We start from the raw sequence: 16,700 nt of genomic DNA, 5'->3' as shown, positions 1-16,700 counted from the left end.
CGAGGAGGTTTTTTTTTTTTTTTTTTTCACTGCTGGCGTACAATTAAGTCTAAATGATCGCCCCGCTCCAATGAAGAGAGCCTCAAAGTGTTTTAAGTGGAATATCTGTTTAATCACATAAGTATTTCCTCAATTATCAAAGTCCTCTTCCTTTGCCTCTCGGTCATGAACGCATCATTGAGAAGGTGCGGAAGGCTTTAAAGGAGCCGACTCGGATAAAAGAAAATAAAAGAGTGAATTGAAGGGCTAGGCTTTCCAACTTGAGAACCTGTTTTACATCACGATGCAACGTCTCCTCAAGTGCAAGAAAAATTGTGTGGAGCATAACTCTTACTTTAAAGAAACAAGTGTCTCTTTTTACTTCCCAAAAAGACAGAGGTTGGAAAGGCGAGGATTTAGAGAGCTAAGCCCCCCCACGTCCACCTCAGGAAACTCCGGGCCCTCTGCTCTTCCTCTGTGGTGACGGCACTTAATCACACTCGCAGCAGAGTAATGCTCCTCCTCCTCCTCCTCCTGATCCTCCTCCTACGATCCTCTCCTCTCTGTCAGAGTGATGTAGGGTCACGAGAATGGGGAAACACCTTCCAAGGAGAAAACACACATGAACACATGCACTTTGACAACAGACACACATACACACACAGAGCTCCTTGCTGAGTGCTGAGTGGTGAGAGAACGGCACATGCTGCAGGAGATAAAGTTGGATAGCAACATTTCTTCAAACTGAAGGTAAGACATGTAAAAATAGTTTGTTTTCAGTGAGTTATTGAGAGTTAAAATATCAGTATTTCTAAGAAGAGAATGATTCTGTTGTTTATTGTCCCTTCAGAGTTAGAAATGTGTATTTTTATCATGCATGCTGCTCGGTTGGGATCCAGTTTGCATGTGTGGCTCTTTGGCCTTTTTACCCCAAATGTGTTTATTTCTTTTTAATCAAAAGTTACCAAGTATAGTAGCAGGCTGTCACTGATGTGTACAAAGATGATCCATCCCCTGCTCTGTTTCTTCCTGCCAGTATCTCTCAACCCCGACACTGCCGACAACACAGTGATTTTAAAGTGCAACATTTCTAAAGCAACTGAGCGTAAAACTTTTGTGTAGCTTCAGCATTTGATAAGCTTGTTTCATTTTGTGCAATCCAGAAGAAAATGTCAACAAATACATATTTTTCTATGATACTTCTGTAACGCAAAACAGTCCTGTCATTATTTTGAAGGGTAATTCTTTCCCAGACCATGAAACCAGTGGAGCAGAGTTGTAACATGTGATTTCCTTCTGACGTCAGTGATGTCCAACTTGAAAAAAGACACATACTTTGCGGGGTAGTTGCATTTAAAGGGGCTTTATTTTCTCCCAGCGCTGTAAATTCTTCAGTAAACACTACATCCTCATCCACAGACGATCACGTCCATCCCTCGAGGTTTGTCAGCACAGATAAAGGGGAGGGACACAATCTTTGTTTCTCGAGCTGTGTCTAACTGTTGCATTTACAGACAGGGCTCTTTTTGTTGTCGTACAGTAGAAACAATACATTCACTCAAATCCAGCAATGTGCTGTTGGCACTACAGTAACTTACTAGTCTCACAGACCCCTCTTCTCTGTGTAATGATTGAAATAGCTTTTTTATTTATTTATTTTATTTTGACCTTATTTCTGGGTTAGTTCAGGGTTCCTCTTCATCAGAGCTGTACAGTCACTGCAGCCATCAGGTTAATATAGTGGGATGTGTTATTTAAGCTCTCAAAGGTTAAGTTTGACAAAAAAATGACATTTCAGGCATTATTTAGTCACCTTCATGCTGATGCAAAGTCGTATGAAGTTGTGCAGCCTACAAAACGTTTTGTGGAGCTTCACAGCAAAACAGCATTGCAGCATTCTCCTAAACAACTGAAGCAGATTGAGATTCATCCAGAATAATCCAAGTCAACAGAAGCCCAGAGATGCTAAATTCATTTGAAATATGCTTAATGTGCAGTTGAGTTATTGCACCCTCGGACAGCTTGTGTGCTAACGCTTATAGCTTCAGTTTTTATCATCAACTTTCTTATTTCTTTAGTCCCCATCTACTTCAGTTGTTTAGGAGAATGTTGTGTTGCTGTGACGCTCCAGAAATGTTTTGTGGGCTACAAGAAGCTACCCTTTATACTCCTAAGTAGTTGTGATGTCACAAGTCATACCGGTACGCACACGTGTTGAGCTGAGGTTTAAAGTGAGCATGAAACTTTCCCTCTTCAGCGGATCAATTTGAAACTCAACGCATACATCATTCTGCACCGTCTGAATAAAGTAGCAATGAGAAACGCGTTTTTCAGCGGAAGAGGACCCCCAAACTTTGACGGTTAAACGGGGACTTATCACGATGAGAGTAATGTTTGCAGCTGTTTTTAGAGGTTTTTCTTTTTTGAGTAGTTCCTCTTGGATTTGTCTCATACACCTGCCTTAAATGTAAACCTAAGAATAGCTCATGTACATCTTATTCCAGCCATGTGCTTCTTTTCAAACAGTCCTCCTCATGATTTATTTCCCCACCTGCCCCGCTGTTTAACTTAAGATTAGCTCACCGGCCATCAGCCACAGTCCTGCTCTTTTCTAAGCCCCCCTCACTCAATATCTTAGCAAAATATCAAAATATGCCAGTGCGGGTTTAGACAGTGATAACTAATAATGTCTGTCAGTGTTGAAGCCAGGGGTAGAGAGCGAGACTGTCCTCACAAACCAAAGCCAACAGTCCATTAGCGCAGAATGCTAACAGTCGGCCAGACTCTGGGAAATCTCAGAACATTGTCAAGGTTCGTGTGGAGACAACCGGGGCCGGCTGACCTCGAGCAAGAAGCTCCTGAACCCCAGTCCTTTGTGTCTGTGTGTGTGTGTGTGTGTATTAAAGGTAAACACAGTTCAAAGAAAACATTAGAAGCCAAATGAAGATAAGCGATAAACATGTTTTCGATTAATGTCAAGATGTATGTTTGGAGTTTTGGCAGGGTCTAATCGTTTGTGAGAGCACTGGCAGGGTGGCCTGGCGTGCGTCAGTACCTCCAAGGTTATTATGACAAAGTCTGCAATGTGAACACTTATTTAATGCAACTGGTACCCGGCTAAAACACTGCAAGAAACAAAGAAATGTGCCAACTTAAGGCTGGTCTGCTCCTTTATGCTCTAATCTACCTGTGTTTACCTGTTGGTTCATCATCGTTTCAAGCCTTGCTCTGGCTTGAAGGAGAAAGAAATGGAGCAGCAGTCCTCAACTCCTGAACACTGAGCTACCGGAGAGAAAGCAGAACTGTGAAACGGCGGAAAGATTTCTCCATCACCTGATTTGTGGAAGTTTAACATGGGATGAGCTCCTGACGTCATCGTCATCAGGTAGTTTCTCGGTCTGCCTCTCAGTTATAAAAATGTCTTTATCCATTATGAAACTTGCATGAAATAAATCATGTACAGCATCTCGAAGAAAAGAATAGATCCTTTCAATTTTACAGTATTGCCCCATTTAGCTGTGATCACACTGGATGTAATTCTAAACACACTGAAGATTATTTTCCAGTTATTTTATAGACTGAAAGAAGCTTGTTTTCCTCTGAGTGAGGCTAACGTTTGATATGGTTTGTTTTTAGAACGATTCCCAACACAGTCAAAGTTAAACAGGCCTCAACTTCAGTCGCGTCACACTCTACGTCAGCGCTTCAAGAAGGAAACAAAGGCTGAATCTGGAGATGGAAAGAAGTGAGCCTAACAGGTCTACGGAGGCCAAAAGCTTGAGGCTGCATTAGCAGCTACTAACAACTTGGACCGAATCTCCTTGTGCATTCATGTAGTGCCGGAATAATCCGAAAAATTAGTTCCCTGAGAAAATTCACTTGACAGACTCCTCAAATTGGAACAACTTGGAAACTTTGGTGAAAATTTATGAACACGACTTGCTGACGCTGAAGCACGGCAGACAGCAACTTTTAGTTAATTTACGAGTCAATTTTTGGCTTACATGCAGTTTGAAATCTAATATTAGGATGTAACTGTTTGTTGCTGTCTAAATAAAGTAAACTAGATTAGTGAGAAGATTTATTTAATATCATCAAGTCAAATAAAGCAATATTTAAGAGGTTTTATAGAATTAACTGGTGCTGCAGCAACTCTGGGACAACAATGTTTGACCCGTGACAGTTTAGGGTTTTTTTTAGAAATGGGACATCTGAGGAGAACTCGCATGCAGGGACGGAACTGTCAGTGGTCGAGATGCATTGTGGGAAATGTAGTACAGTCCACTATTTTGGAGCTTGAGCCACAAAAAGGGACTGAGTGTCAGGGTACCTCAGCCTCGGCTGCTTCTGCTGTCCATGGCTGGAAATTTTAAAGCATAGTTTACTTTGATTATGAAGTGAGGTGTTAAAAACAAAACAGGACAGCAGCAGTTTCATGGTAGATGGATTGCATGTAGCGCTTTTTATCTAGAGGACTCTACAATTCATCTGTTTCACATACACACTCAAAACCCCGCTGGCAGCCAGCTACCATGTAAGGTGTTGGCCTAGAGGCACTTTGTGGTTCAGGGTCTTTGGCTTTGTTCAGACAGCAGGCAAATCAGATTTGTTTCTCAAATCAGATCTGAAAGACTGAGTGTCCGCACCTTTTAAGTGATCAGATCAGATTGTTGTGTCCAGACAACACTATCAGCGTATCAGCGTGGGTTGCTGCAGTAACAACTGTGGTGTCTGTGACCGCCCAGCTGGTGACGGAGCTTTACAACACAAAAACACGAGGAATATAAGACCCACCATCTCGCCCTCCAACGATCATGATGTCAGTGATTTATCTCCACGTGACTCCACAGACTGTTGTTCTCTGTGCCGTTTCCGCCTTTGACATTTGGGCTGAAGGTGTTTGGGATCAAACCGCCACCCTACTGTGCATCAACATGAAACCTGTTTATGTTTATGTTTTTAATAACACTAATATGGTAGAAATTATTACAGTAGATAAGCAAATGTCCACAGTATGAAAATTGTAAATTTTCATGCTACGGTATACCTGGAAACTGCTGCAACTCTAGTGTAGTTTAGTGTCGATCTGCTCTGATCGTCTGGCTGATTTGACTTCGTATCTTCATCTGATGTAAAGCATCTTGAAGTTTGTGTCTCACTGGATTCTTTGTTTTCCTTGAGGCATTCTCAGGCACCAGTATATAATGGTCATGTTACTAAGATTAAACAAAAAATGTTTCCATTGTGAATGCCTTCTTGTACCCCATCTCTCTGCTAGACAAAGCCTACAGTCCTCCATTCATGAACAAACGTACTCATTTTTTTTTCTAAAACTCATGTAGCTGAGGAAAGTCCCACTCTGTTTTGTGAATGCATGTGACTGAAGTCTCGTGCACACAATTTCATATACTGGACTTGAATTAGAAAGGACTGTACTTATGGTTGTCTGGACTGGATGAATTATTACATCGACCAGTCAGTCTTTTACACATTTAAAGCAAAATTATGCAGAAATTGGCATTTTGTGTGTGTGCAAACTGTGGGGGGGGGCGCCAAATCGGAGTGCAACACCACTGTTATGAATTTAAAAAAAATCCCAGGTCTGTAACAGTTTGTCAGATGTAATGTAGGCGCTGACTACAAACGAAACTCATCACGTCATAACAATATGATGTGTTGTAAACTTGTTTCTTGAGGTAAACGTCTGTAACGCTGTGATCCTGCCGTCTCACTGACGTTAAATATTGCAGAAACAAGCGACACCATTCATCCAAAAACATGACCTTGTACCATCAAAGGGATTTTGAAGCCGTCATCTTAAGGTCAAAGTTACATAATGTTGCTTTAAGTGTACATGAACTTACGTCATGTCAGCTCCCAACTTGTCACTTTTCCTGCCGTGGACAGCTCTTTGGTTTGACGCACCGATGTGTAAACAAAAGGTTATTAATGTCTGTCAGCCTTGTGTTGCTCGTTTACACATTTCCGTCCTCACACGTACAGTGCCTCTCTAAAGGAACTTCCTGTTTATGGCCAGCTGTGCCTCGTATCCTGACTGAGAGCCCGACCAGATCCTGGCCTCCAAACTCTGACCCCTAACCCTGGGGGGGGCGGGGGGGTCGCCGGGGAGAAAATGCGGTGCACCACCCTCTTGGCCCTGCTGACGGGGGTCGTGCTGTACCTGGTGATGGGAGCCCTTGTTTTCCGCACGCTGGAGGCCTCCAACGAGGATTTGGCGTACAAACAACTGCTTGCTACCAAGAACACTTTCCTCAAGAATAAGTCCTGTGTCACTGAGGTCGAATTCTACAAGCTGGTGAAGGTAACTCATGGCACACTCAGCAATCTGTCATTTCACAAACACTCTCACTTAGTACTATTAGTATTATAAGTAGTATTGGTATCATTGTGCAAACACTTTGCAATTTGATGGCACTTGTGCCTTTTCCACTTCATACTTCTTAAATATATTTCAAAGGAAAATGTTAAAATAAATGGCACATTTATTTGACACACATAGTTGCTTGTTTGTTTTACATTCTCACTGTGAGATAAAACAGCTGTTCACTGTAAAAGACAGTTTGTGTCAGAGGGTGAATGTACAGTTAAATAAATCCGACCCCCTCTCTTCCCTGCAGGGGGTGGTGTCTGCAATGGATGCAGGCCTGGATGTGAGCAACCTTCCTGACAACTTCACCAGCCGCTGGGACCTGGTTTCCGCCTTCTTCTTCTGTGGTACCATCATTACCACCATAGGTAGGTGGGCACTCTTTGAACATCCTACCAATATAAAATGCTCTTTTGAAGTGAAGAAGCCTGTGGGAAAGCTTGCCTAGCTGAAATATTGTTGAAATAATTCATTGTGAAGAAATATGGGGAATCTTTTGAAAATATATTCTGTTCTTGCACGGAGTCGCACCAGAAATCACCTGATACTGCAGCAAACAGGACCGCCTCTTTCAGGAGTTCTCTGTCCTGATTGGATACATTGGGAAAGGATACTATAACATTTAACTTCTCCTTTATTGCCTAAAGCCGGAGGAGGAGAGACATGAGTTACTGACCAAACACTCCTTGACAGTGATTACTGATGAAATACAGAGCCATTTAACACTCACCTTAATTAAAAAGAAAGAAAAAAACTTTGACTGCACAGCTAAAGGTCCTCCTGTTCCTTTTACTTCTTAACAGGTTTTGGGAACCTTTCTCCTCGGACGTGGTACGGCCAGTTGTTCTGTGTGTGCTACGCTCTGGTGGGCATACCCATGTTTGGCATACTGCTTGCTGGGGTGGGCGACCACATGGGCACAGTGCTGCGGAGAGCTGTGGCCAAAATTGAGACCCTCTTCCTGGTGAGAATGGTCTGTCCTGCCAGGACGAAAGGCCCAGTTAGATTTACACCTGTGAAGGCCCAGACCTCTGTTTGTTATGGCTGTTTTGGCAGTGAAAAAATTGAGTTAGAACTTCCTGCCTGGATGTGAGTCAACTTGCATAGTAGTAAATAAAGAAGGATGAAGGAAAGTAGCTGCTGCCTCCACAAAAGTCACAGAAAATAAACTGCTAAATACTTCAGCAATCAAAAACTTCAATATAGATGTACAGATTGATTGACTGATTTGTTCAACACAGTTGCTTGGTCAAACAGTTCCTTACAAAATTACAAATCATTTTGCAGCTCAGTCTTAAGCAAAATATTCTGTCTTCTCTCCAAAGCTTGACAAAGAAAATCTGCTACAAAAACGACTCCATTCCTAAAGCACGGCTATAGTTTTTCATAATCATCCAACCAAAAGAAATCAGTGTAAATGGAGGATGTTTTAGGACAACAAAACAAGAAATGAACATCTTTATCAATTTCATCTAGCTCACACAGCAAACAAAGTCTGTCCTCCCCTGGAGCGGCATTAAACCTGCTGTTCTCCGAGGCTAATGTAATAAAGGCTAAATGTATATTATGCAGCATTAGTTGACTCAAAAATATCACAACAGTCTTGAGTTTTCGTTATCATTAATTCTGCGACTGTATTTGCGGTTCTCTCTCTCTTAGAAACGTAAGGTCAGACCAACAACTGTGCGTGTGATCTCAGCGGTTCTCTCCATCCTGATTGGTTGTCTGATCTTCCTCGCCGTGCCAACAGTCGTGTTCTGGAAAGTGGAGAGCTGGACGTTCCTGGAGTCGCTCTACTTTGTGGTCATCACTCTCACCACTGTTGGCTTCGGAGACTACGTACCAGGTACTGACACAACCTCAGGTCTTGTAGGTAATCCCTGAGGATCACGAGATGATGACATGACCATGATTACCATTTTTACTTTTTAAAAAAGCTTTCTTGTATCTTTCTTCTTTTATCTCTTGGAGCCCTTAGAAACAATTCAAATTAAACAATCTGATAACTGGAAATAAAGTGTCCGCTTCTTTTTAAGACATGGACCCTGTGATGAGAGCATTTAATTAAACTTGGGAATAAACGTGTCTTGTACTGACATTGGAAACGAGGCTATTCTGCTTCGTGTGCTGCTTCGCTCAGTGCAGGATTCAAGTGGTAGAGTGTAGAAATGAATCTGCACGAGATGGCTTATTGCCAATGTCATTTTTTTCAATTTCATTACAGTTTTATAGCCCTACCATTATCTGTTCTGAGTACCAGGAGAAAATCACTTTCTCAGAGACCGGCGAGCTTTGAAAATACACAAACAGCCTTTCTGTCACAAAGTGAACCGCTGATATGTCTTGTTTGTGTTAACGACTGTATCAGAGTTTGATTATCGTTGATCAGATGCATATTAAAAACACATTAAGCATAGTTATAGACAAATAACAAGAGAAAACAAGAGAAAAATACATTAGAAATAAAATAGATTCAATTTCAAGAAATTAGCTGTTAATCACCACTGTTTAATGTCATCCCACTGTACAGTCAACAGAACATCTTTGGCTCCAAAGTTAATTGAATTGATCACATTCCTTCCATCTTTTATTTTATCTCTTCCCAGAATTTGTATTTAATCTTATTATATTCTTATGGAAAAAAAAGTTCCCTTGTATTGTCCACTTTTAAAATGCAAATCAGGGATATGATTATCAAATTTGTTGAACTTTTCTGGGGTAGTATATACGTGCATGAGCCAATTATACTGTAGAGGCTTAGGACGGGCATTTGCTTCTTGTGTTTGAGCTTTCTTGAAAGCAGCTCGCCATTTTAGAATATTAAATATCTTCCAGTGAACCCGCTCTCCAAACTTTAAACTTAGCTTTGGAGGACTCAGGGGACCAAATACAAGCAAGTCATAAAATCTAGATATACATTTTTTTTTTTTATTATAGTCTTGTTTTATTGCAGCAGTGTTAGGTCAAAGTTGTACAAATCTGCACTGTGAAATTTTTCACTGTAAATTTACATTAAATTACTGGCTACTAGTTGCATTACTTTCACAGTAATTTTCCAGTAATGTACTGTACATGTTTCACAATAATATACTGTAAATATTTCACAGTAAAATGCAATGCATCTACAGCTGTGTACTGTAACTTCACAGTTGCCATGCCCATGGAATTACTGTGTGGTATATAAATCTTTGGGTTTTGGTTATGTTAAAGTAAAGATGAGGTGTCATGGATCCAGAAACCGTCTCCCTACCTGCTCCGGGACTCTTCTGTATCGACACCACTGCGAGATGCAACAGAAAGGGGACGACTGTGTCTCTGTGAAGGGTCAGTGAAACACCACAACACATTAAAACCCTCTTAAATCCACTATCTCTCTGTGCCCAGGCGGAGGTCGTGAGAGCACGCTCTTCAAGCTGCTGGTGTTGTTGTGGATAGTGTTTGGTCTCGCCTACTTTGCCTCCATTCTCACCATGATAGGCAACTGGCTGAGGGTGCTGTCTAAGAGGACCCGCGCTGAGGTGAGAGACATGTGTGACACAAATGCGCACCACGTCAGGAGGAGCTGCACTTAATACTGGCTCATATTTTCTGCTGCACTGTCGCTCTCTCACTCTCAGATGGAGGAGTTGAGGGCCCACGCTACAGACTGGACCCAGAACATCCAGAACATGTCCATGGACTTCCGTATCCCAAACCCTCTGGAGTTCAACGACCCATTCCTCCTGCAACGCCGGCGCTGGAAGCGCAGCGAGCGTCGGCGCATCCGCCGGGGAGCCACTGGCACTCTGGGACACTGGGCTCGAGGGGGATCTGAGAATGGACACCTGCCGAACCGCTGGGCCGGGCTCTCCAGCTCCATGAGCCAGCTGGAGGCCCATTCTTCTCTTGAGAGGGCGGTGGTGGCCAAGTCCAGGCCACGGGTCAGTGTTCCTGGAGTCACGACAGTCCCCAGAGTGGGGCCTAGACTGAGGGTGGACCCTGCTGTGGCTCTGCAGGTGGAGGGCAGGTCATTTCATCACCTGCTGGCCCGTTCATTGTCCCTCCCTGCGGCCCGCTCCGCCTCAGAGCTAGACTCAGCAGGTGCTGCCTTGGAGGGAGAATACATCTCTGGGTCTGAGTCTCCTTTTGACTCCGGATCAGACAACTCCTCGGTCTCTTCTTCTGGCTTGGCTCTCCGCAGGTTCCAGCCCTGTTGTACAGTCAGCAGCATGGAGAAGGGAGGAGCTGCAGGCGTGAACACAGCGCAGGAGAAAAACAATTCGATTCCAGCAGAGAAATATGAACCTGCAGCAAACAATAGCTACAATTGCCCACGTGCCCCTAGTCTGCTGCCTCCCTCCCCTTTTATTTCTTCTTCCCGTCACCCAGTTCTCCTTCCCTCTTTTCCCCTCAACATCGCGTCTGCAAACAGCTGCCAGCTGCTGGATTTCTTTGGGGAGAACCTGGCGTACATCGACGAGTCCTCGGACACTCTGAGCGACCGCGGTCAGCCAAAAGACAGCATGGAGAGGAGGAGACGACCACGGAAACCCAAGAGGAAGAGCATGAGGAGGCAGCTGTCACACAAGTGGAGCCCCCTGCAAGTGAGGAGGCTCAGCAGTGAGATGCAGCCGCCTTCAAACCCGCCCACGCCGCCTCCGGACTCTTCTCTCTCATCAGAGAACCAGAAAGGTCCGACACTCTGACAGCCACAAAGTCAACATGTGGCAGAACACGTTCACACCAAAGCTGCTGGTTTACAGCAGACTGACACTTCTGCCGCTCAGAACATAAACTGTTTATAGCACATGCAGCTCTCACTATCATGAATGTAGGTGATGTTTCAGGATAACTTTTAGAATTTATGCTTTCGCCTCACAGAGTCATTTTGCTTGTGATCTGTCAATCTGGGTCTGGATTCAAAAACCCTCTTAGAGTCCTCTCATAGAGCTCCTTACTCAGCGGAAACATTTCTAACAAGGAGTCTTTTTGCTTTGGAGCGATTTAAGAAACTTCTAAACAACGAAGAGACAATCTTCCTCACTGTCTTGGTGAAGAGGCGGGGTTGACCTTTTGAAAGCTGTGGTTTGTTAATGATAAAAATAAAAAAAGCACTAAGCACTCTTGGTGATGATAGACAGGCCGGATCATGGAATTAAGGCACGGTGTAATTATGAATATGCTTCTATGTAATAAACATCTGTTAAATACATTTTAAGCCCGACCTTAAAAGAAGCCTACAAGATGTTAGAAAGCCCAGGCCTGTGTGCACAGTAACCTGTTCACAGGCTGATAGTTGCTGGGTTTATTTGCTTATATTTATTTACCATGCTGCTAATTTTAGTGCAAACCAATAGGCAGGTGTAGAGAACATAACACAGCAGATTAATGTCTTATCCCCTCTGGTTGTGTTGCAGTCTAAAGACCGTTAAGGGGAAACTATTAGAAGACGTCATCATTCTAAGGATTTTAGATTTTAGAATTGTGTCACTGAAGCAACTCTTAGTACTCATGTGCTTTATCAATATGGCTCCTGATGTTTATCCGGTATGATATTTACCATGTTCACTATCAGATGAAAAGTCAGGGAGTCACACAGGTCTGTCCCAACACCTACACTGTGGTATTCATCTAACAGGCGACCAACTGAACACAGCGATACCTTGAATAAAAACATATTTTTTCCGGGTTTGAACATTATTAAAATGTAAGTGTAAATGTAACGTAGAACATGTCACCCAATCAGACACTTACATTCTGGCAAATACCACAAGTGCGGGTTTTGAGACAGAGCTTTCAGTTCATTCTAAAGGGAGACATGAAGCAAACAGTTGTTGAGATATTTCAGTCAGGACTGAGCTGAGTTACATTCAGTCCCGGGTTGCCACTGCAAATTTCTCAACAAATGATTTTGAAATAAATCTGAAGATGAATGAGGGAAACACGCCTGTTTTAAAAGAGGCTGAGTCACATCATTATCCATCATTATGGATAATTATCCACTCTGTTGATCTATCCTTCAGCCGCCAAGCTCAATCAATTCTTGGCAAACTAATCAACACTGAATCTCAGATTTAAGTGGCTTTGTGAGGCGACTGACTAAGAGCTTCCGTGTCAGTGCAGTGATTTATAGCTGAGGTGGACCACCTCGCTTGAAACAAGTAAAAGCGCTTTTACAACATTAAAAGGGAAAAAGAACCGCAGGGGAGGTATTTTACAAAGCAAACGTAATAGATTTAAGATGTGTCACTTGTTTAGGATATCATAAACTAACACAACTGATCACAGGACACGATGCGTCTGTCTGCATCTGGGTGGCATACCACCTCTGCTAAATAAAACCCTGGGGAAAATCCAGCAGTGGGTGGAGAACCTGAACCACAACAGCAGTACAATAGTATGAAAGCACGGCAGGGCCATCATTCACGCTCTGATAAGTGTCTGTCCTCTGTGTAATGCAGTCACACAAGGCCCGACTTTTGAAAAAAACCCTCTGAAACTGATGACGCAGGCGGCTAACTTCTTCCCTCTAAAGCTCACGTGATGTGCTGGCTCATAAAACGGCTCGTGAATGTTCTGAAGGGTTAAAAAGTATAAAGTCAGACTGAGTTACTGTCCACTGCTGCGTGTTAAACCTCCTGACACCATGATAAGCATCTTTGTGTGCTCGCCTTGGATTTGAGTGGTCAGCGGGCTATTAAAGCAACATTAAGGTTATTTTTAAGTTTGTGGTGTTTACCAACTATACTATCAAGTGGCTTAAAGTCGCCGCTGGCAAGATTCTGCTTGTGACCACTCTCCCTCTTGGCTGATGCTGTTTGTTAGTGTTTTATTATTTTTAAAGACTCCACCCCTCTGCCACATACATAACCCGTGCAGGTTTGTCCACTTGTGTATGTAAACACCTTTTCATGTACTGTATGGTTTGTCCTCGGTTGAACCCTGCTAGAGGCCTCGGTATGTCTTAAAGTGACACATGAGCGTGATGACAGTCAGACACACGCTGACAATTGACGAGGCTGCGGATGTCTTTGGGATTTTCTTTTCCATCTGTAGTCTTTGACCAGCATTAATAGAGAAATGTTTTTTATGTGTGAGTCTTAGCCTGTCCACTGATCAACAGGTGGTGGTAATATGTCGACAAACACACTGATTGTGCCTACAAGAGCAGTGAAATTGTCTGTGCAAGTGTTTTTGAGGACAACAAGTTTGTTAGACCTCCATGACACAATGTGTTTTTGTAATATTGAATGTAAACAGAAACTTTTGTTTAGCAGAAAACACCAAAGAGTGCCTTTAAAGGAGACATATTATGCTCAATTTCAAATTCTTGATGTTATTTTGGGGTAACTACTAGAATAAGTTTACATGCTTGTCTCATACTGTGTTGCAGCTCTGTATCCCCTCTGTTTGAAACACTCTGTTTGAGCTCCTGTCTCTTTAAGGCCCCTCCCTCCCAAATATCCAGTGTCCTCTGATTGGTCAGCTCACACACGCATGAGCCAGCACCACTTACAACAACATAGCAGCTGGACTAAATCAATTCTTACGTCCCCAAACTACCTGCGAGGCATAATTTAAATAAACAAATGTGTGACACGGTGCGGGACAACTGACGAGGCGTTTCAGGAGCAGTGTTTTGTGTGGGAGAGAGGAGCTTCTGTTGATCTGCATCATTTACACGCACAGGAACGTCAAAATGTAAAACACTGAAGGAAGGGGAAAAAAACGAAAAAGCATAATGGGTCTCCTTTACATTAAACGCCTGTAGTGCCTGTTAAGTGATGCTGAGTGATGTAAAACTGAACCTGTGTCCGGACTTCATACTATTTACTATACAGCTGCAATGATTCATTAATGAATAAATCAGCAGTTATTTGATATCACTTAACCGGTTTGAGTGATTTTTTTAAAAAAATTTTACAGAAAAAAAAGGCAAAATTCTCTCATTTCAGCTTCTTAAATGAGAACATTTGCATAAACTGAATTTCTTTGAGTTGCGGACAAAACAAGACATTTAGGGACGTCTTCTCTGGCTTTAGGGAACGCCGATCGACATTTTATTCACCAAACAACTAATTGATTAATCTAGAAAAATGCTCTGTTTGCAGCGGGAGAAAAACTCCAGAAAGATCTCAGAAAAGAAAGAAATAAAAAGTCTCTAGAAAGATGTCTCCGTTTCTGTTGGTAATCTTTTTTCCTTACAGTATAAAAATATCAGGCTTAAATACTTAAATACGCTGGTGGGCAGGAGGTGTGTGGTGCCCTGGGTCCTGAACTCTTAAAGTCCTGAATGAACTCGGCTCTGGTGGATGTGGATAAACAGTCAGTTCCTGCTTACTCAGAATCCGGAACTATGACAAGAGGCTATCATGGCACGATGCCTTCTACCAGCACCAAAATAAGAAACTGACTGAATCCACACTCACATTCAGGCTCCCGCATATTTTGTCATCTGTTGACAGAGTGTTGGACGGAGAAAGATATTCACATGGTGTGCTGACCTCGACCCACCGGCAGCAATATTGTCATTTTGAGTCTGACACCTGACCTTTTGAAGGATCTGTTCCCTCAATGTTTAATTATTCTTTATACACAATAATAAAGAAGGTGGAGAGTCGGGATGTTTGACTCGTGCCTCGCTGATGACTTAGTTTAAGGCCAAATATTTAGTCTGAAACTCTCTCTGCTGTTTGGAAACTGTAACATGCTCCAATTTGTGATCTGTCTTTGATAGATTTATCCCAAAAAAAACAGCAAACTGAACCTTTCAAAGTCCCTAACTTCCAAAATTTAAGATGAGATTTGCAAAATGATCATATTTATTTACTCTTTTAAAACTGCTCTAAATTCTGGTTCAATTATGTGCTACTAAAAGCTATTTTTTAATATGTTTATACAAGTATTAAATCACAATTTGACTGTCAGCTTTAAGTCTAAATATCTAAATAAGAGACATAATGTTTTACTCTGAATCTAGATGAGTTTTTTTTCCATGAAGTGCCAAAGACCCTCCTTTGTGTTAAACATTGAAAATGAAACAGTCATCTGATAATAACACACACATAAAACCTTAAGAAAAACATTAATAAAGATATTAAGTATCTTATGTAACACCTGCATACTTTCAAATACACTTCTTGTGCTAATTTAAAACTAAATTCTGCACAGAACATCAGAATAAAAGTGTCTTTTTATTCAGGCTAATAACTTAAATGTGTCAAAGGTGAACAGTCAAGTCAGTCATTGTGCATTAAAATCAATTTCCATATTCATTTTATTGATTGGACATTTGCATTATTCCCAGTGAAAAGAACAAAGGAAAACATCAAGTATTTAGATGACATAACTCAACTGAGGAGAGGAAGATCGTACTGGAAATGCAGGCTGTAACATTTAGTATTATGATCCAAATCTAACATTTAGATTTAAATTTTATATCTTATTTATATTTTGGAAACTTTTACCTTAACCCTTTCATGCATGTAGGCACCAGATTTTATAAGTGAAGAAGAATGAGTGGAATAAAAAAATAATTAATAATTATCAATGTCAGACTAGTGGACTGCTTTTCAAAACCTGGTGCCTACATTACCCACGATGCAACTCAGCCACCGAGTGGCATCACTGGAGGCAATTTATCAGAGTACATGCAGTTTCTTCAGAATAACGTTGAGTGAAAAAAAGGGGTATCGGCATGATTTTCTACTTGTTAAAGAGTAAAAACAAACATTGTCAAAAATATGACTTTTTGATTGAATAATTCTTGACTGCAAAGGTTTTAATTCTTGCAAATTTGTGTACATGTTGCTTTTAATTTGAGCGTGTTCAGGGGCCTGGAGTACTCTTTGTTTGATATCCCAGTTCCTTCAACTCAACACAGATCGACCTGCTGAGTGTCACTTTAAGCTTGATCTTAAATCCAGTCGGGCTGCCATGAATCTGAAGAGAAACCGTAGTAATGTCGCCCTCGTCTGTCTCAAGAGAGAACAGCCGGGGCCTCGTGTGGGTTTGGCCTCCCAGCTGTTTTGTCCCAGCAGGGCCTCAAGTACAGCTGTGGTCTGCGAGTTTGACTGCTCAAAGAATATGGCTTCAATAATGCTGAGGTCGCGGATCGGTATCTTCTGTTTACTCCTGTGTGTCATTACCGCTCTGCTGCTTGTATAACTTTTTTTTTTATTTTGTGTTTACGGTGTCCTGTTGCCCCGAGAGCTGTATTTTCATTTAACTGCCAGAATTAAATGGGAGCAATTTCAATTTAGTCCTGACGAATCACGTCTCGTCCAGACCTGTAATGCGAGTTATATTTGACTCGGACCATAAGGTGCAGCTGCTTTCTGTCATCGTCAGACAG

General features: G+C 42.0%; 1 protein-coding gene and 1 long non-coding RNA gene across 2 annotated transcripts; one reads left to right on the top strand and one right to left on the bottom strand.

Moving 5' to 3' along the window:
• Positions 1-90: 90 nt before the first annotated feature.
• On the bottom strand, positions 91-3,286 carry LOC115568334 (uncharacterized). The gene is made up of 2 exons (XR_003981371.1): positions 3,177-3,286; positions 91-581 (listed from the first exon to the last, which is right to left on the bottom strand). It is a non-coding gene; the product is annotated as an uncharacterized LOC115568334 (long non-coding RNA).
• Positions 3,287-6,070: 2,784 nt separating this feature from the next.
• On the top strand, positions 6,071-14,232 carry kcnk4a (potassium channel, subfamily K, member 4a). The gene is made up of 6 exons (XM_030395525.1): positions 6,071-6,301; positions 6,618-6,735; positions 7,171-7,331; positions 8,027-8,213; positions 9,752-9,885; positions 9,985-14,232. Exons 1-6 carry the CDS (start codon positions 6,113-6,115, stop codon positions 11,050-11,052), a joined length of 1,857 nt encoding a protein of 618 aa, XP_030251385.1. The 5' UTR covers positions 6,071-6,112; the 3' UTR covers positions 11,053-14,232.
• The last annotated feature ends 2,468 nt before the right edge of the window (positions 14,233-16,700 follow it).

This window comes from Sparus aurata, chromosome 18, assembly GCF_900880675.1.
Source record: "Sparus aurata chromosome 18, fSpaAur1.1, whole genome shotgun sequence".
Classification (NCBI taxonomy): domain Eukaryota; kingdom Metazoa; phylum Chordata; class Actinopteri; order Spariformes; family Sparidae; genus Sparus; species Sparus aurata.
Note: the sequence above shows the minus strand (reverse complement) of the source record. Positions and strands in the feature narration are given on the sequence as shown.